At 39.8% G+C, this 27,538-nt stretch overlaps 1 protein-coding gene across 5 annotated transcripts in view; it reads left to right on the forward strand.

The window, feature by feature from the left end:
• Positions 1-27,538, forward strand: part of INPP4B (inositol polyphosphate-4-phosphatase type II B) — a 323,827-nt gene that overhangs the window by 205,500 nt on the left and 90,789 nt on the right. For all 5 annotated transcript variants that reach the window (XM_032632713.1, XM_032632712.1, XM_032632709.1 and 2 more), the window contains one exon: positions 6,568-6,727. In XM_032632713.1, coding sequence (XP_032488604.1) covers positions 6,568-6,727 — 160 coding nt within the window. The remainder of the gene's footprint in view (positions 1-6,567; positions 6,728-27,538) is intronic.

Here is a 27,538-nt window from a genome sequence, read left to right on the forward strand (position 1 = left end):
GTGAAGATGAAGTGTAGACCTGATCATGTGAGAGCTAATCGTATGGGTCTGGGCAAGATCCAAACCAGGGACTGTGGAGAGGTCACTGCTGGAGAAACAGTGGCTGACCATCTGTGTCCACTCGTGTCACTAGGAACTGAATTTCAGAGTGAGGCCAGCAGTGTGTTCATTGGGAAACCAAGGTCAGGGATTTTTACATGAGTAGGTGGATGAAATTAAGCAGCAGGATCAATGAGAAGCAAAGGTTGGGGAATCTCACTTAATTCTGATGGACGCCACATATCTGGCTATATTTAGCGGACATGATGTATGTGTATGTTTCTATGTGTGTGTGCAGGTATGTGTGTATCATGCAGCTTGGGCCATACCTGTGCCAATTTGGACCATAAAGTATTTTATGTACAACTCCTTTCACCTAAAAGTCTGGGTAAGGTTAGGATTCAGAGAGCAGAGCTATCAAGCTATGGAAAGAGCGAAGGTTTGCAGTGTGGAGGAACCAGGCCAGTATAGTGCAACTTGCTCTCAATCAACTCAAAGATAGACTGAAGCTTCTTTTTAAAGATGAGATCGGCCTTGTTAATTTCCTAACTGGTTCTAATCAAAGTGTTCGGAAATTGGTAATGACAAATTGTGCGTGGAGATAAAGATACAATAGGGCCCTCATATCAGCTCTGGTTTAGCCTTTTTACATTCTTGCTGATCAAAAGTTGTCCCTAGAAGAGTTGATCAGCTAAGCATTGCTGAACTTTTTTTTTTTTTTCTTTTTTAAAGTTAACTGCTGATCCAAAGCAGTCAGGATGTCTCTTGATGCCACCAAGCTCATAAATGTGTGACATGCTGAGAAAGCACCATATTCCCTGCCCTCGTGGCTCACTCTGCCAGGTGTAATGGCCCCCTGGCTACTCCTGGCTACGTCCGTCAAATGTGTGCATCTACCGCCACTGGGTTTGACCTACATGTTAGCTTAGGTCCTAACCCAGAAATCAATAAGAACCAAGATCAGCACCTGACTCGGAATGGAATAAATATTGCTGTTTATTCCCCACTGACTTTTGCCTTCATTGCTGAGCCAAAGTTGACAGCCACTTCACCTTCAAGAAGTTGGGTTGTATTCAGGTCAAGGACAACATTAAGCTCCATTTAATAAAGGTTAGACTTTAACCCACCAATTTTCCATTACTTCCTTCAATAGCAGGCTAATGACTGCTACTTGTGGGGGAGGGGGGCCAGCAATCTTCTTTTCTGATAGGTTGTTGTTGTGTTGTTTTATTTGGTTGTTATTTTGGTTTCGTTTCTAAACCTCTCCTGTGGCTGAGGGGCTAAACGGAATCTGGAGACTGATCATTCTTCCCTGGCCGGGAAAGGGGAGGGGTTGGATGTACCATGTAGTGCGGCCACATTCTTACGCCTTGATTGTCTTCTCCCCCCTAAGCAGCCTTTCCTCTTCATGATTTTAGTAGGGAAGAAAGTTGAGTGGGTCCCAGCCACACCAGCAATCTAAACAAAAAGAATCTCCTAAATGCACTGACCTCATGAATAAAAAATCATCAGAATGGGAATGGAGTTTCGCTGGTTATTTTCCTCTGTGCATATGTTTTCACAGAGATACTATAGAAAGCGGCTTGTTTAGGATAGAAATCAGATATTCAAGGTACATCTTCAAGAATCTTTGCCTACCCATTTTTAGCATCCTAACTCCAAAATAATGATCTTGCTTGGAATTAATAATAATTCATAATTATCTCCTGCAAAGTGAATTATCACCTTTCCTCCCTGTAACGCACTCCGTGTTTTACATCCCAGGCTGATGAATGGATCTGGGGCCTTGATGCTAACACTGTCCTCTATTAATACTGGCCACTTATGTCCTTTGACCCAAGCTGATTGATCCATTAGCCAAGTGATTGCTCCATCCGTGATTACATGATACTGTTGTTTTCAGACTTAAGGGTACATGGGACCAGCCTGTCCTTTTTCTAGAGTAATCTCTTAGTTCAGAATTTGCCATTGGGCTCATTTTCAAATCTCAGATAACCAAAACCTAATCTTACTCCTGTGAGGTGACACACACCTATACCTGGTTCTTCCTGGGCTCCCTCTCCCCAGGCTTCCTCTGTCTGGCTTGTCCCCAAAGTTCTAGTAATTTCATGAAGAGCAATTCCTACTGGGTACCAGAATGCTGTGGGAATCAAGTCTTTGGAATCAAAATGGAATTTCTAGTCTACCATTTTAATATTGAATATTATTCAACATCTCTTACCTGAAGTTCCCTCATCTCTAAAAACTAAGTCAATACTATTGACCTTATGTGATGGTTTTTGAGAGTTAAGTTAGCTAATGTTCATACACCAGTTGAATGTAAATAGCAACCCTCAATCTGCCTTTGGGTTGGAGTCCTCTCTCTCCTCCTCCATCCTTGGCTCCCTCTTTATCTCTCTCTCTGCCTTTCTTCCAGGCCTTCTGCAGTGTAGTGAGGACACAGCTCTCAAATAAGTCATAGTCAAATGTGAGAGACAGAAAAGTAAATCAGCGACTTTACTTTGTTGATGCCATAAAAGAGAAGGAAGCAGCGTCTGGCAAAGCTCAGTGTTCTCTCACCACTAGCTCGGCAGGATCTGATCTCCAAAAGATAAAGAACAGCCTGAGTCTGCTTGGGGCCTCCAGCTGAGTGTGCCCCCAATAGCGTATTTGATTATGCATGAATCATGTATTAGTGTTGCATGAGAAACTGCTCTATTTCTCACCCCCAACAAACATACTCCCAGCTCATGTGTCCTCCAAGCATTTTCATGACTTAAATGTTTTGCTACCATTTACCACATAACCCTTTACTATATGATTGTTGGTTTTGGTCAGTGAACATGCTTGACTTTGTTCCTCATGCCAATAAAGATGTGTCTACTGACTGCAAAGGTTACTTTTTCTCCCAGTGGAATCCTGTGACCCGAGGTATCTACGAAGGAAGAAGAACAATGTATAGGAGTAGAATGTAAAATCATCTTCTTATATACCGTTATGTTCACAGTCTTCAAAGATGTGATTAAGAGCAGTGATCCATCCCTTATATGCCTTTACACAAGAAAGACAGCATGCAATACTACTTGTCTTTGATCAAAATAAGTTCCTTTCAACGTGGGTAACAGGAAGAGAGTTGCAAACCTATCTCCTATACAAAGCTAATCTGGAAAATTAGGAGAAAACTTCTCCCCTTTTTCCCCTCAGTAGTAGAGTTTATTCCCAGTATTAGCTAGAGAGTTGCTTCATTTTTCAATTTAGGAGCCTGAAAGATGCAGGTGATGGTGATGATTAAGGCATATTCAGAATGGGAGCCAGTTCGTTTGGTTATATGGTCTGGAATATAGACTCCTCACCAAATTCCAATGAGTGACGTCACGTCCTCAGCTTGCTCGCCATTCTCCAGCATTTCATCCCGGAAGTAATGAGCTTTTTAGGTGTCAGAGGTTTCTTCCTCATTTTCTTAGACAATAGGCAGAGAATCATGTAATTTATGGATATGATTGCTTTAATTAATAGCAGAGGAAAAGTGCTTTTAATTCTTTGGCGGAAAGGAGATCTTCCTTTAGGGGAAAATTTTTATGATTACTTGTGTTTAATAGCATACTTTATACTCAAGATTACAGGGTTATAAAAAGCAAGCTTGATTCATTTAGGAAAGCCAGCAAGGATAGGACGTGATTTTGCCAAACTGCAATAATTTTACCAAGCACTTTCATAGATACCATGTCATTTGCCTCTCACTGCAGCATGGCGAGGTAAGCAGGGCAACAGTCATCATTCTAAACTGTAGATGAACCAACTGTAGGTCCCCAGAAATGAGGTGGTTTTCCCAAGGTATCATAGGTAGCATGTCACATAGGCGGACCTTTTCTAACTTTGGATGTGCTGTTTTTCTACTAAACCCTCTTTCCCCCTCAGCTTTAGTATGCATATCTGTACACGCCCATATTTGGTTTAATGTGGTTGAATTATTCAACTTAACTCAGTCTTTACAAGACAACCGTCACATAATCTAAATTCAAATATACATATATATGAAGAGTTTTATTAACATTTATTATAAGGAATTAACTCACACAATTTTGGAGACTGAGAAGTCCCACGATCTGCCATCTGCAAGCTAGAGACCCAGGAAAGCTGAAGGTGTAGTTCAGTCTGAATCTGAGGTCCTGAGAACCAGGGGAGCCAATGGTATAGATTCCAGTTCGGGCTTAAAAGCCTGAGAATCAAGAGCACCGAGGATATGGGAAGGGGGAAGGGTAAGCTGTGACAAAGTGAGAGAGAGGCATGGACATATATACACTACCAAACGTAAGGTAGATAGCTAGTGGGAAGCAGCTGCATAGCACAGGGAGATCAGCTCTGTGCTTTGTGACTGCCTGGAGGGGGTGGGATAGGGGGATAGGGAGGGTGGGAGGGAGGGAGACGCAAGAGGGAAGAGATATGGGAACATATGTATATGTATAACTGATTCACTTTGTTATAAAGCAGAAACTAACACACCATTGTAAAGCAATTATACTCCAATAAATATGTAAAAAAATAAAATTAAAAAAAATAAAATGGAGACAAGAGATTTACTAACTAAATGTAACACATACATCTTATTTTGATCTGGATTTAAACAAATCAGCTATAAACAAAAACAAGAAGAAACTTGGAAACTGACTGGATATAAATGATATCAAAAAATAAAGGTTAATTTTTTAGTTATTAAAAAAAGAAAAAGAGCACCGAGGGCAGAAGATTGATGTCCCAGATCAAACAATTAAGCAGAAAGGGTCAAATTTCTCTTTCATCTACCTTTTTGTTCTATTCTGGCTGTCAGTGGATTAGATGATGCCCACCCTCATTTGGGGGAAGGGGGCAAAACGCTTTATTGCGTCCACCAATTCAAATGCTAATTTTATCTGCAAATGCTCTCACAGACACACCCGTAAACAACTTTTGGCCAAATATCTGGGTATCCTGTGACCCAGTCAGGTGGATTCATAAAATTAACATCACAGATAGGGAGTCAGTGCCTCCATCTGAATGATGCGGAAAGAGAAGCAAGAAGGGAAGCCAGGAATGATTGGCTCCCGCGATGATAACTATATTAAAATCTTTATTCTTAAAAATAGAAATTTTTATGACTCAAAAAATTCAGTATTATGTGTTGCCCTTGACAGAAATGGTTGCTAATCAGAACTTAGGAAGATTAGTGACCAGTGACTGAGAGGCTCCTTAGTGGTAGGGGCTGCTTCTTAGACTTACATCAGCCAAAGTGACTTATGTAGATGAAGCACATAATAGTCAGTAGAAATTCTCATACTTAGTGTGGTCAGAAGCACCTGAAGAGCTTCTCGAAATTTCAACTTAGAATTCCCAATGGTTCTTTTTTTTTAATTTAATTTTTATTTTATATTGGAGTCTAGTTGATTTACAATGTTGTGTTAGTTTCAGGTGTACAGCAAAGTGGTTCAGTTATACATATACATATATCTGTTCTTTTTCAGATTCTTTTCCCTTATAGGTTATTAGAGAATATTGAATAGAGTTCCCTGTGCTATACAGTAGGTCCTTGTTGATTATCTATTTTATATATAGTAGTGTGTATATGTTAATCCCAAGCTGTTCTGACTGACTTGTGGCATCCTGGGAACTGCATTTTAATTCTCTAAGTCATTCTGTTAGAAGTGATCTGAAGATCACAGTTTAAGAACTTCTAATACCTGGAACAGTCAAATCCTTAGAGACAGAAAGTAGAGTGGTGGTTGCCAGGGACGGGGAGAAGGAAGAATGGGAAGTTCATGTTTACACGGTACAAAATTTCAGTTTGGGAAGATGAAAAATTCCTGGAGGTGGATGGTGGTGATGAATGCACAACAATGTGAATGTACTTAATGCCGCTGAACTGTACCCTTAAAAATGGTTAAAATGGGGCTTCCCTGGTGGCGCAGTGGTTGAGAGTCCGCCTGCCGATGCAGGGGACACGGGTTCGTGCCCCGGTCTGGGAGGATCCCACATGCCGCGGAGCGGCTGGACCCGTGAGCCATGGCTGCTGAGCCTGCGCGTCCGGAGCCTGTGCTCCACAACAGGACAGGCCACAAGGTTAAAATGGTCAACTTTGCCATTATGTATATATTATCACAATAAAAAGAAAAATAAGAAGTTTGAATGCAAGCGGCGGTCATTCTTTAAAAATATTGGTGTATCTCTGCTTTCTTACTAAGTATTGATAAAGAAAATAGACATCTCCAGCATAAAATGTCGTAACTGGTGCTCAATTATGGATTCATGCCGTTCGGTAGTTCATCATTGCTTTATGACAGAGGAAAAATAATGGACTAAATAAAAAGATTCACAACACTTAAGTTATTCTTTATTAGGAGAAAGTAGATTTCTTGTCTATCCATGATTTGGCCAAATTAATGGGGGTATTAGAGCTGCTCAGTCTGCATCCTTATGATTTGTTCCTCTACCTGATGCTCTCAGGTGGATTCATCTGATTTTGCCTGATCTCGGTTTTGCAATAAAAATGTGTAGTGATACTCATGCTCTTTTCAGGATAGGGTGTGGGCCCACGTGGGCAAGAGCCTGAACTGCATTATTGCTATGGTGGATAAACTGATTGAAAGAGACGGCAGCGGTGAAGGAGACGATGGCAGCGGCAAAGATGGAGAAAAGGGCCATTCTCTAGGGGACTCCGTCATAACTCATCCACAGGGTAAGGAATCATTTTTTTTCCAGTCATTGACGAGTAAGCAAAATGAGGAAGCCAAGATACAATGGAATCGAAAAAGAGGAGTCAACAGTGCCTTAGATGAAAGTGCTGATACAGTGTTTTTCCACTGCCCTGGCTGGGGTGATGGAAGGCTATTTATCAAATTGCATCACAGTTGTGTTTTCAGAACTGCTTGCAATGCTCGTTTTTGTTTTGCTTTTGCTTCATAAAAGCCCTCTTGAAAGGAGAACAGTGTTTTCTTTTAAAGAGTCTGACATAGTTTAATCTACTTTTACACATTCCTCCAAAATTGTATTAGGAAGAAAAACAAGCATCTGAAAACGCTTAGAAACTTTGAGGGATCTCAGGACACAGTATCTCAAAATGGTTCCTGAAAAGAAGTCAGTATGATAAAAATGTTCCTTGCCTTATTCTGAGGAGTGATTTTGTGAATTATTTCAAAAACATATAAGAAGTTTTAATTCTGTATAAGAAGAATGTTTTTGTGTGTTATTCCAAAGACATATTTTCACAGGGTCTAGACTTTCATGGATATATGTATATGTACACACACACACAGATGCATACATATGCATACACATGTGGGTGTCTAGTCTCTGTAGATAGACACACACACATACACACATGCGTGCGCACACACACAGACACACATATAGAGAGAGAGAGGGATACTTTCAAATGTATGGCTTATTGACTAGCAAACATGATAATTAAAATTTTCACTACAGTTGCATCCCTATAAATGGCTTCTTTTGTTAAAATTTTTCGTTAATTTAATTAATTTTGACAACAAAAACTAATACAGATACCTGCATTTCTCTACGATGGTAAGAACTGCTCTTAGAGTGGTCCCAGCTAGATGCTTAAGTGTTTGGAAAGAAAAAGTGTTGCCCTATACTCTTCTTCCAAAATCTGCTTTTCCTTCTCCTTAAGGAAAATGAGTCATAATAAAATATGGATGCTTATCAAATTAAATTTGTTTTCCTGATTTTTCATTACTCACATTTTCATCAGGAGTTTAATTATGGGAAACATCAATCTTTCATCACCTGATTAACAGTAGAACCATTTCCAAATCACTTTTGTAAACAATGGCTTTCTAAAGTTTGCTTACTGTAGATGGTCCTAATCCTCTAGAGTACGGTTATGTAGGTGGAAAGTTTACACTGGTGTTCTTTATGTTCTACTTGATCTAACTGTATGTGGGGATTTTTAAAAAATAATATCAGTTTTTTTTCTGATTTTCTATAATGTTTTAAAAATAATATCAGTTTTATTAATGAAACTAGTCCAGGTCCAGAACTTTACATGAATCAAAATGAAAGCCTGCCATAACTTATGTCAAAAGGAACTAGTATACTTCAGTGTTCTTTAATTGAATATTTATTGACCATCAGTGATGAGCCAGACACTGTGCTGTGCTCTGGAAAATGAGGTAAAGAAGCAGAATCCATATTAGTGACTTGTTTTGTCCATTGATGGGTGTTCAAGGCATAATAATCTTTAGTGAGTAAGATTAAGAGATTAAAGGGTACTGAATTTTGCCACATCTTTTTGTTTTCATGTTCCCCAAACTTCTCATTGATGAGAATGGAGTTCCAAAGTATTTGAAATTATGCATTTATTCATATCTTATATTTTATCAGAAGATTGTATCTGTGCGATCAAAGTTCCCAGTTAAAAAGTAAAAACATTTGGTAGATAAATCATCTGTAAAACTAGATGAATCACCTTCATTTGAATGTAAAGCATTGTTTGGATATAGTCTAAAACCAGGTGGAATTTGCTCCCAAAGTAGAATTCACAACTTGATCAACTTTGTAGATGGTTAGAGTCAAATTACAACACAGTGCCCTGTAACTGATTTTATTATTTCTATTTTATTATCCATGTTTATTTCATCCATTCTTTTTTGTGTTAGAAACATTTTTAGGAGACAAGACACTATTTAAATGCGCAAAATGAAATCTATACTTTGGTCTCAAAATTATTCAATACAGTATTATCAAATAATTCTAAGTTAAATCTTTTGTTAACATTTTATGTGTTAGACGATTGTGTATAGTACTTACGTTTTGGCAAGGATAGTGGTACATAAAAGAGGATGCTTAACAAAGATAAATAGACGTCTTACAAATGAGTATGTGCTCAAGTATACTTAAAATATATTATGGATGTTACTGCATATTTGGAGTGGGATTGATTAGCTCAGTCATTTAATAACAACTTTTTATTAAATAATAAAAATAATAATGCTTATTATTCTTATTTTACTCTTCCTCTTAAGTTAGGGAAAAATCACTTTCAGTTTCTACCCATAAAACAATGCAGTTAAGAAATTAATACATAGTGGCTTTCTGAACTAATATAAAGCAAACAACCTAAAGTCACAAATTTACCTATACTACTCCCCCCAAACTATTTCAGACAAAGATATTTGAGACATACATTCACTAATGATATATGCCTCAATTTACCTGTATTTTAAAATTTTATTAGAAATATTAATTTTAAAAATTTGAGAAGGAAAACAAATAGGATTGCATACGATTTTTATTTTATTTCCATCAGACATTTGAACATATCTTGTGTTTACACACACACACACACACACACACACACACACACACACAGAGTAACCAAACTGGAGTGCACAATATAAAAACAGATGTACTTCTTAATATCCTGCATGTCATTATATTATGAGTATTTCCTGATAAATATTCTCTGGAAATAATAAAATTATAATGACTATAAACTAATTCATCAGAAGAGAAACCATTATTTTAGATATTTAATTATTATAATAATGCTAAAATTAACATGTAAGCATCTTTGAATATGTAAATCTTTAACTACATCTCAGAAATTGTCTCCTAAGTTAGATTGCTACAAGTGGAATTATCCTGTAAGGAAGAGTTACCCCTTCTCTCCAATGTAGTTATTTATACAATTACTTGTTTACATCAGTGTGGACTTGTGAATAATTTTATTCTTTCATTTATAAACCAATAGTGTTATTATTTATTTTGGGCTCCAATTGTTCTAGAGTTAGCTCTTGGGAGCTCTCAGTGGCCTTTGACAGCTTCTGCTGCTACAAGCTACATACTTTCTTACTTTCTTATGTTTTTATTCACTCCTTTATTCTCTGGTATCATGAAGGACTTACTCTAGTCTGATTTGTATTTGCCCCAACTCTAGGTTCAGCTATTTTCCAAGGAACCCTGGTTTCTTTTACTGGAGAATAGCGTTTAGAAACCAACATTTGGGTGGGTTGAGACATTTTGATGGTTCTTTGTAACAATAGGTACTCTTACCAGCAGTACCTGTGAACACTCTTTTAACTTCCCAGCCTTAAATATTTTCACTGATTTCATGCCATTTGGGGTGAAAAAATCATATTGTAATATCTGATTATTTGTGACTTGACATTATATAACTTAATATTTCAAAAAATTATTTTGGTAATTAAATCCATTTCTTCAGTAGCACCAAATTTATCCCCAGCCCCATAGCTGGGGTGGAAAATCATTACATTATTTTCCTTTTATAGTTAATTAATAAATTGACTCAGTGAGTGATTTGAGTCATCTAGAGTTCATTGTTCTATACAAGGTGCTAAATACTGATAGAGATTTGTTGTCACATCATTTATTAGTGATTATTTTCCTCACACATTTGATTAGTTTTTCCTTATAATTAAGTTCTGCAGATATTTTTAATCAATTTTAGTCAATACACTAATTTTGATCAATTTCTAATCAATTAATCAGTGGATTTAGTCAAATTTTGTTCATGTGCTTTTGACTATTGTGTTTTATATTGGGATACATTTTTTCAAATTTAATTTATTTATTTAGTTTTTGCTGCATTGGGTCTCTGCTGCTGCGCGCGGGCTTTCTCTAGTTGCAACGAGCGGGGGCTACTCTTCATTGCAGTGCGCAGGCTTCTCATTGTAGTGGCTTCTCTTGTCGCGGGGCATGGGCTCTAGGCGCGCGGGCTTCAGTAGTTGTGGCACACAGGCTCAGTAGTTGTGGGTCGCTGGCTCTAGAGCGCAGGCTCAGTAACTGTGGTGCACGGGCTTAGTTGCTCCACGGCATGTGGAATCTTCCCGGACCAGTGCTCGAACCCGTGTCCCCTGCATTGGCAGTGGATTCTCAACCACTGCGTCACCAGGGAAGCCCTGGTATACATTTTGAAATCTCATAATGAACCTTTAGACAGTCAGTTTTTCTTTCTTTACCACCATTTTATTTTTACATTATAACCACAATTGGTGTTTCTTTGTTGGTTAAACAGATGGTCTTCTGAATTGTTGCTACATTTATTCACTTTTTTATGTTCCTCTATAACCTGCAGATATTTCTCTTTTCAAGTTGCAGATTTTTATTTTTATACTGTATCAATTTAATAATGTTTTAAACCTGTAGTTTTGAAGGTATTTTTGTTTGTTTTAGATCCAGGATTTGGCAGTATATCTTACTTCATAAATTTTGGACTTACTACAAATAGTGCTGAGAGAAGTAAAACTTTCTCTACTGTTCTGAGCACAAATAATAGATTAACTGTTCCAAACTCCCATGGCTTATATATATTCCTATATTTTCTTAATAAACAAGATTGTCCTTTAATTTTTTTGTACAGTTAAACATACTTATAAGCATCTTCTGTATGTGTAGTACCACATGATTTCAATTTCATAATAAATTGAGGACTCAACGATAAAACCAGTGAATTTAGAATCTTAGATTTTGATGTGCCCTTAAGGATTATGTAATTAAACCTCCTAAATTATGTTAAGACGCTTATCTGTAGTATCTGCCAATTTTCCCCTAGCCTGTGATACACATCTCCACTGATAGAAACCGTTTTTTATGTCCTAAAATGGCACACTCCAGATGTTGATCTAAATATGTTTTCTTTAATTTTACCCGCTAGCCCAGATCTAATCATTTACAACAAACGGAACAAATTTACTTTCCTTTTTGCACATTATAGCCTAACATATCTGAAAGCAACCATCATGTTATTTTTTGAATTGCCCCTGTTTTGGTCATTTTTCAAAGGTTTAGCATCAAGTGCAGAGTAACACAGGAGGACCACTTCTCTACTTTTAGATACTATTCTATTATTGATATCTAAGTTTACATTTGCTATTTTGACAGTCGTATCTTACTATTAACTTCATTGAAATCCATAAACCCTGCTAAATTGGACCTATCCTTCAGGCTTCTCAAAATTCAAGTAATATTTAAGCACCACTCTGTGCTAGACATTGTGAAATATTAGGAGCACAAGGAGATTAAGACACAGTCTATTTCAATTCTCCTGAAGAGATTGGTGTCTAAACCCACAACAGTAATATAGTACACTTTTGAGTACATGCTAATAAATACCTGTTTCTTTCATCCATCATATCTACTGTCCTACCCTACTCAGGTTTATTTTCTTCACATCTTGGAAACATTTCCTGTCCACTCACAGAAGTAACAGATAAAAATAATGGGAAAACAGAGATAAATATATATCCTTGAGGCATATTACTAAAAAGAATTGTATGCATTGAAATACACTTGTTAATCACTACTCTTTGGGGATGTGTGTTGATCCGGCTATGTATTGACCCATTTGTGTTATTGCATGGCCTGTATTTCTCTGTTTTTCACACAGGTGTCATGAAGTGCCCTGTGAAAGGCCAAATACCCTATTTGAATACGTTTTTCTAATCTACCTAGCTGTAAGCCCTGTCAAAAATGAGATGAAGTTCCTGTGCCATCATTTTCCCAGATGAGCCCATGCTGGCTTCAAGTCATCACTGCTTCCTCATACAAAGGAGATAAATATCCCTGGAGATCACAGAATTAGTTCACGTACCGCTGGTTACTTTCATGTTCCTTGATTCTCACGTTCTTCCCCAATTCATAATTTTCTTCTAACTGGCAGGCACATGCCTTGGGATCTGAGAATTTATTTTCCCCCACATCTTTTAGTTTATCGCTGCCTGCCTCCAGTTAACACAATTGTCTGGTAACTACCAAGAATTTATCAGTAATTTATCACCAATTATCCATGACTAGCGAATGCCAAAGATCAGTCGTCTGAAAAATTCCCCTCCCCGTACTCCAAATAGGGACAAATCCAAGGTTTTAGCAAATCACATTTTTTAGCAAATCTTTTTTCCTATCTTTACCTTTGGTTGGCCAGAGTAGCTATCTTCCTAATACACCTGAAATAAGTAATGAATAGAACAATTAATCAGTTGACACAATTATATCTAAATATATCTAAAACAGTTCATGGCGTTAAGCCTTACGGAAGAGACATACCAAATACATGTTAGTTGGAAGACAAAGAGGAAGATCCTTTCATTCAATTGATAGATATTATTTGAGCATCTATTCTATGCCAGGCACTGTATCTAGAAATACACTCAGTCATCGTCATATTCTTGCAGTCTGGTGGCTGAGCAACTTGTATTTGAAAGGAGATACACAGAGATTTTTCCAAAGACAGCATCTACAAGATAAAGAAAGTGGAAGAGGAAGTATCCATTTGGGAGTCTTCAGCAGATAGATAGATGAAACTGGATAAAATGAAAAGAGAAAGAAAGGAAAAAATGAGCATAATCCCTAATACAGAGCCTTGGGGTGCGGAGATTGCCCTCAGCTGAGGAGTAGGAAGCACCAAGGGATGAAAATCAAATGCAACTTGGAGACCAAATGAGGGAAAAGAGAGGAAATAGTCACCTTAATAGTTAAAACTGACTGCACTCGCATTTCTGTGACATGCACTTTGCTAAGCTTTCCATCCCTGCCTCGCTTCCAGGCAGAGTGATCCCTGATTGAATTTGTCAGAAAGAACTGGGTCTGCAGAATAACTGTTGGACAAGGAATGCTTCAATTTTAAGAGCAGTTTTGCATGTGTGTTTACTTGCCTTTATGTTTGCTCTTAATATCTTGATGAATGATTTCCCAGGTAGTCATAGCTAATGCTTCACTTGTTGGTTACATTTTCTCCTTATCTTACAAGGCCCTAAATTCCCAGACTCCCATTTGCCTCTTCAAGTGCTTTGCCATCTTCTTCATGTCACCCTACCTCAACCTTCCTGATCCAGCCACACTGGACTCTTTGGAGAGCTCACCTTGTGCTTTTCAATGCCAGGCTTTCAAATGTTTGCCCACCTCTACTGTCCACAGGCTCAGTGTGCACATCTTCTGGGGCACCTTTTCTGATCTTTCAGACCAGAGTTGGCGTTACAAGCGGGGGACCACTTGCAAGTGCACAGAATTCCTCAGTCAGCAGGACCCTTTGCTCTGGGTTTAATGCTCTATGGTCACCATCTTGCCTTTTTTTTTTTAAATAGTGTTAGCTTTGTGTTATAAGTAAATAATGGGCAAAGAAGGCTATGCCTGGAACTTGGAGACTTGGTTCATCTCCGGTTCTGTCTCCCTGGTTCTCCAGTGCCTGCCTAGCTTCCCCATCCTTGTCCCAGTCCAGTGACAATCTCCCATTCCCACCCTCACCTGCTAAGGGACCTGGGTGTGAGTGCTGGAGAGTCAGGGTCAGTCTGGGTGCCTTTGAAGCTCTTCACGCAAGCATCCCCATACCCAAAGGACTATGACATGAAAGAGTAAATAGAAATCACCATGATGGGCCGAGAGAGGTACCACTGAGGAAGAAAGAAAGAAAGAAAAAAAAAAAAAAAGCTTGTTTACTGCTTTTTGAACCAAAGTCTCACAATTTTATTTTTCGTTGGATTCTGCACATGATGGAATCATGCTTTCTACAAGGGTTGTAAGTACAAAGGCCCACAGTCATCATGCAGGTTAACATGAATGAGTCAGGTGAAATTGATGGACACTGGAGCAAACTAGGAAGTAAATGTCCCTACAAAGAGGGCCACTGCTACAGCTCTAGCCAATCATTCCCATGGGGGAATCTGGACCTAAAGTTATTTACCACATCTTCTGATTTTTCAAGTGACTGAATTTTTATATAAAATATCCCAATTTTTTAAAGGTTGATAATAGATTATTTAAAAATTATTACAATGTGAGGAAGGCCGAATAAAATACATTTGAGGGCCAAATGAAGCTGTTCATGGGCCACTAGTTTGCAGCCTCTGTATCTCTGATTTATTGGTAATGCTGTTTTAAATATTTCCCCTACTAGTCTTGGCTCTGTGAGAAAATATGCCAAGTATTTTTGATTTGCTCTTGAATCTCCAGAGCCTAACATGATTCTTGGCAAGTAGAGTCCAACGCATAGTCACCTTGATCTATAACTGCTACCAGACAAGAAATGCTTAGGTTTTCTTGGTATTATTGACTATCTTCAGTGTATGTGCATATTTATGCATACATGCTTGAAAATCATTATATCCTCGAACTTGCACTTAACATTCCTGGAGTCCATGAATTTCTACACATAAATGTTTAGAATTCCATTGGGAAAGAAACATCAATGAATGAGGCTTTTTTAAACTCACAGGTCAGTAGGTGAGACAACTTTTAAAATACACTTACAAGTTAAAATTAAAACTTGGTAAAAAATAAAAGATGACACAAAGATTTTTATTGTAAACTTAGAACTCCAATAATAATTTTACCCTATGACATTGTTGAACATTTAGTCTTATCAGAAAATTAATGTTGTTTCCCTTAAAAATTGTGCCGTGAATTATGATGTAACAAAACAACACTTGACCCAGAGCCAAGATACTTGGCAAGTCCACAGTTTACTAATTTGGCTGCATGACCTTTGACACATTGCTTAAATTCTCTGGACCTCACTTTCTTTGTTGGTAAAATACAGATCATCTGCAAATTTTTAAAGTCTCTTCCAGTTCTGAAGTTTTACGATAATAAAGATGTCACATTATTATTTTTTTAACATCTTTATTGGGGTATAATTGCTTTACAATGGTGTGTTAGTTTCTGCTTTATAACAAAGTGAATCAGTTATACATATACATATGTTCCCATATGTCTTCCCTCTTGCGCCTCCCTCCCTCCCACCCTCCCTATCCCACCCCTCCAGGCGGTCACAAAGCACCGAGCCGATATCCCTGTGCCATGCGGCTGCTTCCCACTAGCTATCTACCTTACGTTTGTTAGTGTGTATATGTCCATGACTCTCTCTCGCCCTGTCACAGCTCACCCTTCCCCCTCCCCATATCCTCAAGTCCGTTCTCCAGTAGGTCTGCATCTTTATTCCTGTCTTACCTCTAGGTTCTTCATGACATTTTTTCCCCTTAAATTCCATATATATGTGTTAGCATACGGTATTTGTCTTTTTCCTTCTGACTTACTTCACTCTGTATGACAGACTCTAGGTCTATCCACCTCATTACAAATAGCTCAATTTCGTTTCTTTTTATGGCTGAGTAATATTCCATTGTATATATGTGCCACATCTTCTTTATCCATTCATCCGATGATGGGCACTTAGGTTGTTTCCATCTCTGGGCTATTGTAAATAGAGCTGCAATGAACATTTTGGTACATGACTCTTTTTGAATTATGGTTTTCTGAGGGTATATGCCCAGTAGTGGGATTGCTGGGTCATATGGTAGTTCTATTTGTACTTTTTTAAGGAACCTCCATACTGTTCTCCATAGTGGCTGAACCAATTCACATTGCCACCAGCAGTGCAAGAGTGTTCCCTTTTCTCCACACCCTCTCCAGCATTTATTGTTTCTAGATTTTTTGATGATGGCCATTCTGACTGGTGTGAGATGATATCTCATTGTAGTTTTGATTTGCATTTCTCTAATGATTAATGATGTTGAGCATTCTTTCAGGTGTTTTTGGCAGTCTGTATATCTTCTTTGGAGAAATGTCTATTTAGGTCTTCTGCCCATTTTTGGATTGGGTTGTTTGGTTTTTTGTTATTGAGCTGCATGAGCTGCTTGTGAATTTTGGAGATTAGTCCTTTGTTAGTTGCTTCATTTGCAAATATTTTCTCCCATTCTGAGGGTTGTCTTTTGGTCTTGTTTATGGTTTCCTTTGCTGTGCAAAAGCTTTGAAGTTTCATTAGGTCCCATTTGTTTATTTTTGTTTTTATTTCCATTACTCTAGGAGGTGGGTCAGAAAGTTTGATAGTTTCTGGCCTTACATTTAGGTCTTTAATCCATTTTGAGCTTATTTTTGTGTATGGTTGTAGGGAGTGATCTAATCTCATACTTTTACATGTACCTGTCCAGTTTTCCCAGCACCACTTATTGAAGAGGCTGTCCTTTCTCCACTGTACATTCCTGCCACCTTTATCAAAGATAAGGTGTCCATATGTGCGTGGGTTTATCTCTGGGCTTTCTATCCTGTTCCATTGAGCTATCTTTCTGTTTTTGTGCCAGTACCGTACTGTCTTGATTACTGTAGCTTTGTAGTATAGTCTGAAGTCAGGGAGCCTGATTCCTCCAGCTCCTTTTTTCGTTCTCAAGATTGCTTTGGCTATTCGGGGTCTTTTGTGTTTCCATACAAATTGTGAAATTTTTTGTTCTACTTCTGTGAAAAATGCCAGTGGTAGTTTCATAGGGATTGCATGGAATCTATAGATTGCTTTGGGTAGTAGAGTCATTTTCACAATGTTGATTCTTCCAATCCAAGAACATGGTATATCTCTCCATCTATTTGTATCATCTTTAATTTCTTTCATCAGTGTCTTATATTTTTCTGCATACAGGCCTTTTGTCTCCTTAGGTAGGCTTATTCCTAGATATTTTATTCTTTTTGTTGCAATGGTAAATGGGAGTGTTTTCTTGATTTCATTTTCAGATTTTTCATCATTAGTATATAGGAATGCCAGAGATTTCTGTGCATTAATTTTGTATCCTGCTACTTTACCAAATTCATTGATTAGCTCTAGTAGTTTTCTGGTAGCATCTTTAGGATTCTCTATGTATAGTATCATGTCATCTGCAAACAGTGACAGCTTTACTTCTTCTTTTCCGATTTGGATTCCTTTTATTTCCTTTTCTTCTCTGATTGCTGTGGCTAAAACTTCCAAAACTATGTTGAATAAGAGTGGTGAGAGTGGGCAACCTTGTCTTGTTCCTGATCTTAGTGGAAATGCTTTCAGTTTTTCACCATTGAGGATGATGTTTGCTGTGGGCTTGTCATATATGGCCTTTATTATGTTGAGGAAAGTTCCCTCTATGCCTACTTTCTGCAGGGTTTTTATCATAAATGGGTGTTGAATTTTGTCAAAAGCTTTCTCTGCATCTATTGAGATGATCATATGGTTTTTCTCCTTCAATTTGTTAATATGGTTTATCACATTGATAGATTTGCGTATATTGAAGAATCCTTGCATTCCTGGAATAAACCCCACTTGATCATGGTGTATGATCCTTTTAATGTGCTGTTGGATTCTGTTTGCTAGTATTTTGTTGAGGATTTTTGCATCTATGTTCATCAGTGATATTGGCCTGTAGTTTTCTTTCTTTGTGACATCCTTTTCTGGTTTTGGTATCAAGGTGATGGTGGCCTCGTAGAAGGAATTTGGGAGTGTTCCTCCCTCTGCTATATTTTGGAAGAGTTTGAGAAGGATAGGTGTCAGCTCTTCTCTAAATGTTTGATAGAATTCACCTGTGAAGCCATCTGGTCGTGGGCTTTTGTTTGTTGGAAGATTTTTAATTACAGTTTCAATTTCAGTGCTTGTGATTGGTCTGTTCATATTTTCTATTTCTTCCTGATTCAGTCTTGGCAGGTTGTGCATTTCTAAGAATTTGTCCATTTCTTCCAGATTGTCCATTTTATTGGCATAGAGTTGCTTGTAGTAATCTCTCATGATCTTTTTTATTTCTGCAGTGTCAGTTGTTACTTCTCCTTTTTCATTTCTAATTCTATTGATTTGAGTCTTCTCCCTTTTTTTCTTGATGAGTCTGGCTAGTGGTTTATCTATTTTGTTTATCTTCTAAAAGAACCAGCTTTTAGCTTTATTGATCTTTGCTATTGTTTCCTTCATTTCTTTTTCATTTATTTCTGATCTGATTTTTATGATTTCTTTCCTTCTGCTAGCTTTGGGGTTGTTTTGTTCTTCTTTCTCTAATTGCTTGAGGTGCAAGGTTAGGTTGTTTATTCGAGATGTTTCCTGCTTCTTAAGGTGGGCTTGTATTGCTATAAACTTCCGCCTTAGAACTGCTTTTGCTGCATCCCATAGGTTTTGGGTCGTTGTGTCTCCATTGTCATTTGTTTCTAGGTATTTTTTTTTTTTTTTTTTTTTTTTTTTTTTTGGCGGTACGCGGGCCTCTCACTGCTGTGGCCTCTCCCGTTTTGGAGCACAGGCTCCGGACGCGCAGGCCCAGCGGCCATGGCCCACGGGCCCAGCCACTCCGCGGCACGCGGGATCCTCCCGGACCGGGGCACGAACCCGTGTCCCCTGCATCGGCAGGCGGACTCCCAACCACTGCGCCACCAGGGAAGCCCCTCTAGGTATTTTTTAATTTCCTCTTTGATTTTTTCAGTGATCACTTCATTATTAAGTAGTGTATTGTTTAGCTTCCATGTGTTTGTATTTTTTACAGATATTTTCCTGTAATTGATATCTAGTCTCATGGCGTTGTGGTCAGAAAAGATACTTGATACAATTTCAATTTTCTTAAATTTACCAAGGCTTGATTTGTGACCCAAGTATGATCTATCCTGGAGAATGTTCCATGAGCACTTGAGAAAAATGTGTATTCTGTTGTTTTTGGATGGAGTGTCCTATAAATATCAATTAAGTCCATCTTGTTTAATGTATCATTTAAAGCTTGTGTTTCCTTATTTATTTTCATTTTGGATGATCTGTCCATGGGTGAAAGTGGGGTGTTAAAGTCCCCTACTATGAATGTGTTACTGTCGATTTCCCCTTTTATGGCTGTTAGTATTTGCCTTATGTATTGAGGTGCTCCTATGTTGGGTGCATAAATATTTACAATTGTTATATCTTCTTCTTGGATCGGTCCCTTGATCATTATGTAGTGTCCTTCTTTGTCTCTTTCAATAGTCCTTATTTTAAAGTCTATTTTGTCTGATATGAGAATTACTACTCCAGCTTTCTTTTGGTTTCCATTTGCATGGAATATCTTTTTCCATCCCCTTACTTTCAGTCTGTATGTGTCTCTAGTTCTGAAGTGAGTCTCTTGTAGACAGCACATATAAGGGTCTTGCTTTTGTATCCATTCAGCCAATCTGTGTCTCTTGGTGGGAGCATTTAGTCCATTTACATTTAAGGTAATTATCGATATGTATGTTCCTATTCCCATTTTCTTAATTGTTTTGGGTTCGTTATTATAGGTCTTTTCCTTCTCTTGTGTTTCTTGTCTAGAGAAGTTTCTTTAGCATTTGTTGTAAAGCTGGTTTGGTGGTGCTGAACTCTCTCAGCTTTTGCTTGTCTGTAAAGGTTTTAATTTCTCCATCAAATCTGAATGAGATCCTTGCTGGGTAGAGTAGTCTTGGTTGCAGGTTTTCCTCCTTCAACACTTTCAGTATGTCCTGCCACTCCCTTCTGGCTTGTAGGGTTTCTGCTGAGAGATCAGCTGTTAACCTTATGGGCATTCCCTTGTGTGTTATTTGTTGTTTTTCCCTTGCTGCTTTTAATATGCTTTCTTTGTATTTAATTTTTGACAGTTTGATTAATATGTGTCTTGGCGTATTTCTCCTTGGATTTTTCCTGTATGGGACTCTCTGTGCTTCCTGGACTTGATTAACTATTTCCTTTCCCATATTAGGGAAGTTTTCAACTATAATCTCTTCAAATATTTTCTCAGTCCCTTTCTTTTTCTCTTCTTCTTCTGGAACCCCTATAATTCGAATGTTGGTGTGTTTGATGTTGTCCCAGAGGTCTCTGAGACTGTCCTCAGTTCTTTTCATTCGTTTTTCTTTATTCTGCTCTGCAGTAGTTATTTCCACTATTTTATCTTCCAAGTCACTTATCCGTTCTTCTGCCTCAGTTATTCTGCTATTGATCCCATGTAGAGTACTTTTAATTTCATTTATTGTGTTGTTCATCGTTGCTTGTGTCATCTTTATTTATTCTAGGTCCTTGTTAACTCTTTATTGCATTTTGTCCATTCTATTTCCAAGATTTCGGATCATCTTTACTATCATTATTCTGAATTCTTTTTCAGGTAGACCACCTATTTCCTCTTCATTTGTTAGGTCTGGTGCATTTGTATCTTGTTCCTTTATCTGCTGTGTGTTTTTCTGTCTTCTCATTTTGCTTATCTTACTGTGTCTGGGGTCTCCTTTTTGCAGGCTGCAGGTTCGTAGTTCCCGCTGTCTTTGATGTCTGTCTCCAGTGGCTAAGGTTGGTTCAGTGGGTTGTGTAGGCTTCCTGGTGGAGGGGACTAGTGCCTGTGTTGTGGTGGATGAGGCTGGATCTTGTCTCTCTAGTGGGGAGGTTCACATCTGGTGGTGTGTTTTGGGGTGTCTGTGGCCTTATTATGATTTTAGGCAACCTCTCTGCTAATGGGTGGGGTTGTGTTCCTGTTTTGCTAGTTGTTTGGCATAGGTTGTCCAGCACTGTAGCTTGCTGGTCGTTGAGTGAAGCTGGGTTCTGGCATTGAGATGGAGGTCTCTGGGAGATTTTTGCCATTTGATAGAGAGCTGGGAGGTCTCTTGTTGACCAGTGTCCTGAAGTTGGCTCTCCTGCCTCAGAGGCAGAGCCCTGACTCCTGGCTGGAGCACCAAGAGCCTTTCATCCACACGGCTCAGAATAAAAGAGAGAAAAAGTAGAGAGAATTAGTAGAAGTATGAGGAAAGAAAGAAGGAAAAGAGGGAAGAAAGGAAGAAAGAAAGGAGGAAAGAAAGAAAGAAGCAAAGAAGGAAAGAAGGCAAGAAGGAAAGAAAAGGAGGGAGGGAGGGAGGAAGGAAGGAAGGAGGGAAAGAAGGAAAAAAGACAGAAAGAAGATACAGTAAAAATAAAATAAAGTGTAATAAAGTTATTGAATTAAAAAATACTTATTTAGAATAGAAAAAAAAGGGACGGATAGAACCTTAGGACAAATTTTGGAAGCAAAGCTATACAGACAAAATCTTACACAGAAGCATACACATACACCCTCACAGAAAGAGGTAAAGGGGGAAAAATCATAAATCTTGCTCTCAGAGACCACCTCCTCAATTTGGGATGATTTGTTGTCTAAAGGAGGGAAGGAAGGAAGGAAAGAAAGAAAGAAAAGAAAGCAAGCAAGCAAGAAAGAAAAGTATAATAAAGTTATTAAAATTAATTATTAAGAAAAAAATTTTTTTAAAAACCATGGACGGATAGAACCCTAGGACAAATGGTGGAAGCAAGACTATACAGACAAGGTCTCACACAGAAGCATACACATACACATTCACAAAAAGAGGAAAAGGGGAAAAAATCATAGAGCTTGCTCTCGAAGCCCACCTCCTCAATTTGGGATGACTCGTTGTCTATTCAGGTATTCCACAGATGCAGGGTACATCAAGTTGATTGTGGAGCTTTAATCCGCTGCCCCTGAGGCTGCTGGGAGAGATTTCCCTTTCTCCTCTTTGTTCTCACAGCTCCCAGGGACTCAGCTTTGGATTTGGCCCTGCCTCTTTGTGTAGGTCGCTGGAGGGTGTCTGTTTTTTGCTCAGACAGGACGGGGTTAAAGGAACCGCTGATTCGCAGGCTCTGGCGCACTCAAGCGGGGCGGGGGGGGGGCACGGAGTGCGGGGCGGGCCTGCAGCGGCAGAGGCCACCGTGACGTTGCACCAGCGTGAGGCCCGCCATGCATTCTCCCGGTGAAGTTGTCCCTGGATCCCGGGAACCTGGCAGTGGCGGGCTGCACAGGCTCCCCGGAAGGGAGGTGTGGATAGTGACCTGTGCTCGCACACAGGCCCCTTGGTGGCGTCAGCAGCGGCCTTATCGTCTCCTGCCCGTCTCTGGGGTCCGCGCTTTTAGCCGCGGCTCGCGCCCGTCTCTGGAGCTCCTTTAAGCAGCGCTCTTAAACCTCTCTCCTCGCGCACCAGGAAACAAAGTGGGAAGAAAAAGTCTCTTGCCTCTTCGGCAGGTGCAGACTTTTCCCCGGACTCCCTCCCGGCTAGCCGTGGCGCACTAGCCCCTTCAGGCAGTGTTCACGCCGCCAACCCCAGTCCTCTCCCTGGGATCCATCCGAAACCGAAACCCGAGCCTCAGCTCCCAGCCCCGCCCGCCCCGGCGGGTGAGCAGACAAGCCACTCGGGCTGGTGAGTGCCGGTCGGCACCGATCCTCTGTGCGGGAATCTCTCCGCTTTGCCCTCGGCACCCGTCGCTGTGCTCTCCTCCTTGGCTCCTAAGCTCCCCACTCCGCCTCCCGCAGTCTCCGCCCGCGAAGGGGCTTCCTAGTGTGTGGAAACTTTTCCTCCTTCACAGCTCCCTCCCACTGGTGCAGGTGCCGTCCCTATTCTTTTGTCTCTGTTTTTTCTTTTGCCCTACCCAGGTACGTGGGGAGTGTCTTGCCTTTTGGGAGGTCTGAGGTCTTCTACCAGCCTTCAGTAGGTGTTCTGTAGGAGTTGTTCCACGTGTAGATGTATTTCTGGTGTATCTGTGGGGAGGAAGGTGATCTCCGCGTCTTACTCTTCCGCCATCTTCAAGGTCCCATCCTCTAATCCATCTCACATTATTTTTAAAGTGATTTTTTTCTTTCCTTTCAGTCATTCAACATATTTTAGTTGAGCATCTACTATACAGGCACTATTCTAGACACTGGGATACAATAATGAACAAAACATACAAAACACCTGACATCCTGAAGTTTGTATTCTTTTTACGTCTCTCGACATAAAAAAGTAACATAAGAAATAAGGGCATCACCTAATATGTTAACAGTGGCAAATGCTGTGGAAAAATGTAGAGTGAAGTAAAAAGGTTTTGGAATATTGTTGAAGTTTTGTAGTCAGTGCGAGCTTCACTGAGAAGTTGATGTTTGAACAAAGACACAAGGAGGTAAGGAAGTGAGCCATGTGGATACCTGGGGTAAGGATATTTGAGGCATTGAACACAACTAATGCAAAAACCTTGAGGCATAAGTATGCCTTCCATGATCAGGAAACAGCAAAGAAGCTGGTTTGGTTTGAACAGAGAAAGTGAAGAGGAGAGAGTAGAAGATGAATTTAGAGGTAACTTGTTGGGGGAAGGATTATGTAGTGTCTTTGTATTGACTTTGGCTATTACTCTGAGAAAATCAAGAGGTAATTGGAGGATTTTGAGCAGAGGATTAACCTGATTTGACTTAGATTTTAACATCCAGGCTGTTATGTTGAGATTTGACTGTAGATGGAAAGAGTAGAACCAAGTGTAGTGGCAGCGTCTGGATTCCAACCCTGGTGCTCTGAGTTGAGAGCCTGTCCCCTCAACCACGATGCTGCACTGCTTCTGTTCTTTCCAGGAAGAAGCATCTCTAACCTTAACTCTGTACAGATAATTTTTTGCTGTCACCCTTTGAACAAAATGTTAAGTTTTATCAGACACAAATTAGCAATATTATGGGATAACTTCATGAAAATCGATCCCATCGGTATCTCTTAAAAGTTTACTATGGAATTGTACCTTATGCAGAAATTAAGAATTGCCAAGTATTCATAATTACAATTGAAATATTATTTAGCGTTCTCATAAATCTGATGATACTCACTCCCACAGAGAAACTGAGATAGTCAAAGAAAAAAGATTCATATATCCCATGTGGGAACTGTGGGGCATATAATTATGGAATAGAGTGAGAAATGGTACTGTTTATGTTATGTTTGGTTACTTGCCTACTTACTCAGCACTTATAAGTTGAACCTGTTTACATGAGGCTTTGTTGGATTTGTAGCAATATTTTTTTTTTTTTTTTTTTTTTTTTTTGCGTTACGTGGGCCTCTCACTGTTGTGGCCTCTCCCGTTGTGGAGCACAGGCTCCGGACGCGCAGGCTCAGCGGCCGTGGCTCACGCAGCCAGCCGCTCCACGGCATGTGGGATCTTCCCAGACCGGGGCACGAACCCGTGTCCCCTGCATCGGCAGGCGGACTCTCAACCACTGCGCCACCAGGGAAGCCCCTGTAGAAATAATTTTTAAAAGGATGCCCTGTATTCCACTGGCCTTGAACTTTACTGGCCTTGAACTTCTACACTCACCTAGTTCGCTGCAGGTAGATAATGTGTCTTCTTTTCCCCTCTGGGTGCCCTCTAATCAGGCTTTCGTCAACTCAATATCTACCACCCCTCTTTTCTCAGTCTTAGATACTGGACAAAATTTAAATGACAAGAGCTGTCTGATGTAGATGTATTGGTGATTTTAGGTTGATCAATGACTTATTCTTAAAAGCTCAGCGTGTTTGTAGGTCAGAGTCCTGAGGTTACAGATTTTTTTAGGCCAAAAGGCAAAATAAGCTCAAGGAATGTGAATATGTGACTCTTCCTGGTCCACTGTAAACTCTGATTCAAAACTTTTGTGCTGCAACCAATGCAGAACTTGTTTGATTAATGGATTTAGTTCCTGGAAACTGTCTTAGCAGAATTTACTTAAGGCTTTCAACTTTGTGCTATGAAATGAGAAGTTTAAGCAGGATATCAGTTGATGCATTTCCTTTGCTGTTTTTCTAAGAGCAAGACTGGAAAGTTTTATGACATTGTTCTCAGACTGGCAGGACTTAAACAAATAAGGTTCCCTTGACATGAGAAAAGTTGCCTTTGTTCTTCTCCTAGCAGTGTGTCGAGCAGTCCACTCATTTCTCACACAGCTGGAAGGTGCCAAGGTCAGTCACTTACCTTGGATCATAGCTCACTGGACACGACGATGATAGCATTTGAAGATACACGTTTGTCTTTTGTGTGAATACCCTTGGAGCCTTTAAGACTGCTCCTACTAGGTGCAAAGGAAGGCACAACATTTATATGTGATCTTCCTTCCAGGCTTATCATTAACCTTGCCCTACCTGATACCCATTATTTCTAGATTTGGCCTTGCTTCTTAGCTTTTTGCTCTCTGCCCACCCATACTCTGCACCTTCCCTCTTCTCTCCCCACACCTACTTATTGCATTCCCTGTGTCTACCATGGTGACTGCCCACCTGGTTTTCCATTGGTTTTTCCTACGGCTTCAGGCTCAACACTTACTTCTCCTTTATTCCTGCCTTTTCCACGTCCTTAAAGTCATCTCAGTCCCTTCCCCGCTCCCCTCCAGTCCCACTTCTGACCTCCTCCAGATTAGTTTATGGGTTCTGTATTTTAAGCTCCTTGATGGTAGGGGTCATGAGTTTTAATATTAGTAGCAACCATAGGACCTCACATTGAAGAGGCTCTATTTGTCAGATACAGTCAGCCCTCTGTATCTGCAGGTTCCTCATCCACAGTTGGTTGAATCCCCAGATGTGGAACCCGCGGATACGGAGGGATGATGGTACTATGACATTTTATAGAAGGGACTTGAGCATCCTTGGTTTTTGGTATTTGCAAGAGTTCCTGGAACCAATCCTCCATGGATTCTGAAGGACGAATGTATTTCTCACGATGGCAGTGAAAAAAGAGGGGAAATTGATATAAGGAAGACAGGTTAGCATTTTTTAAAGAAAGATAAATACAGGTTTTTTTAAATTCCTGGACCAGATTGTAAAGGTGGGCAAGGAGTTAGGAAGACTTGGAGGAGGTCATTCTGAGTGGCCAAGGAAGTCACTCTAGGCAGCCCAGCCTCAGCAGGTGCTTTTCTTTCCTTGGTTACTTGTCTGTTGTCTGGATTAGCCTCATTTCTGTGTCCTCTATCTCAGAGATACCGCTGATATTTGGAGGCCTCCTATGGCCGGGTGTCTAGAGTCTATGACCAAAGTTGGCCCTGTGTAGTATACAGAGGAGTCCTGCTAGAAGGTATCCGGAGAGGAAGACTTATTATTAGTTGACCCCTCAGTGCTGATGTTCACATTGTAAAATTGTACCCAAAAGACAGAGGGGCACATAGGTAGCCATCTCTGGGTTGACAGAGGACATAGGCTCTTCAAAACCAACAAGGACTCTATGGGCAGGGATATGATATACCCACTCCCAGCCCTCAGCCTTGAACTCACTGCCAGTTCTGTGCTACCTGAGGTTTGGGCATCCTATAAAAACCCTGTCAGCTGTGGGATGGGTCTCTGTTCCTCTCAGAACCTTGAAAATTTTATCACCCTCCTTAAAGGCCATTCTAATGACTTCACAGCTCATCATCTTCTTAACTTAGGCAATCCTTAGAGCCAGGCTCGTTTCTTCTCTTATCTCCTTGCATAAAGTTTAAAGGGCATGCAAGCTGTGAGCTTTTCTTCCCCCCACCCCCATGTCTAAAAAGTGGTGATAACAAAAATAACAATGGCTACAAGCTTCCTTGAAGTGAAGTTCATTATCTTAAATGAGAAAAAGAGACCAAGCACCTGAGAAGAAAATGGCTCAGAAATTGGAAAGAAAGCATTACGCTCTGCTACCATTGGTTGGTATTCGGCTCTTTTTTTTTTTTTCTCCTGAGCAACCTAAGAGCCATTGAGCTCAGAGGACGTGAACAACCTGTACAGGAAATAGATGGTGTGTGGAGGAGGTGGGTGCCCGGCAGTCGTTCTTTGAATCCTTCAGTGAATTCACTTGAATACGTTGGAGAAGCTGGAAAACAGGCTCTGCTTGGATGCCTTCCAACACACTTCACAAAGCTCAGGAAAAGCTCAGCAGACCCACACGCTTTTTAATGCTTTCCTGAGGAAAGACTCTGCTTCTTGGTCTCAGGGTTAAGGAGTTTCAGCAAGTTTTTATAGAGACGCTAAAACATTCTCTTCATATTTTCCTCTGTCACTAAAAGGAGCCCAGGGGATAGAATCCACG

This window comes from Phocoena sinus, chromosome 5 (assembly GCF_008692025.1).
Source record: "Phocoena sinus isolate mPhoSin1 chromosome 5, mPhoSin1.pri, whole genome shotgun sequence".
In the NCBI taxonomy this organism is placed as follows: Eukaryota; Metazoa; Chordata; class Mammalia; order Artiodactyla; family Phocoenidae; genus Phocoena; species Phocoena sinus.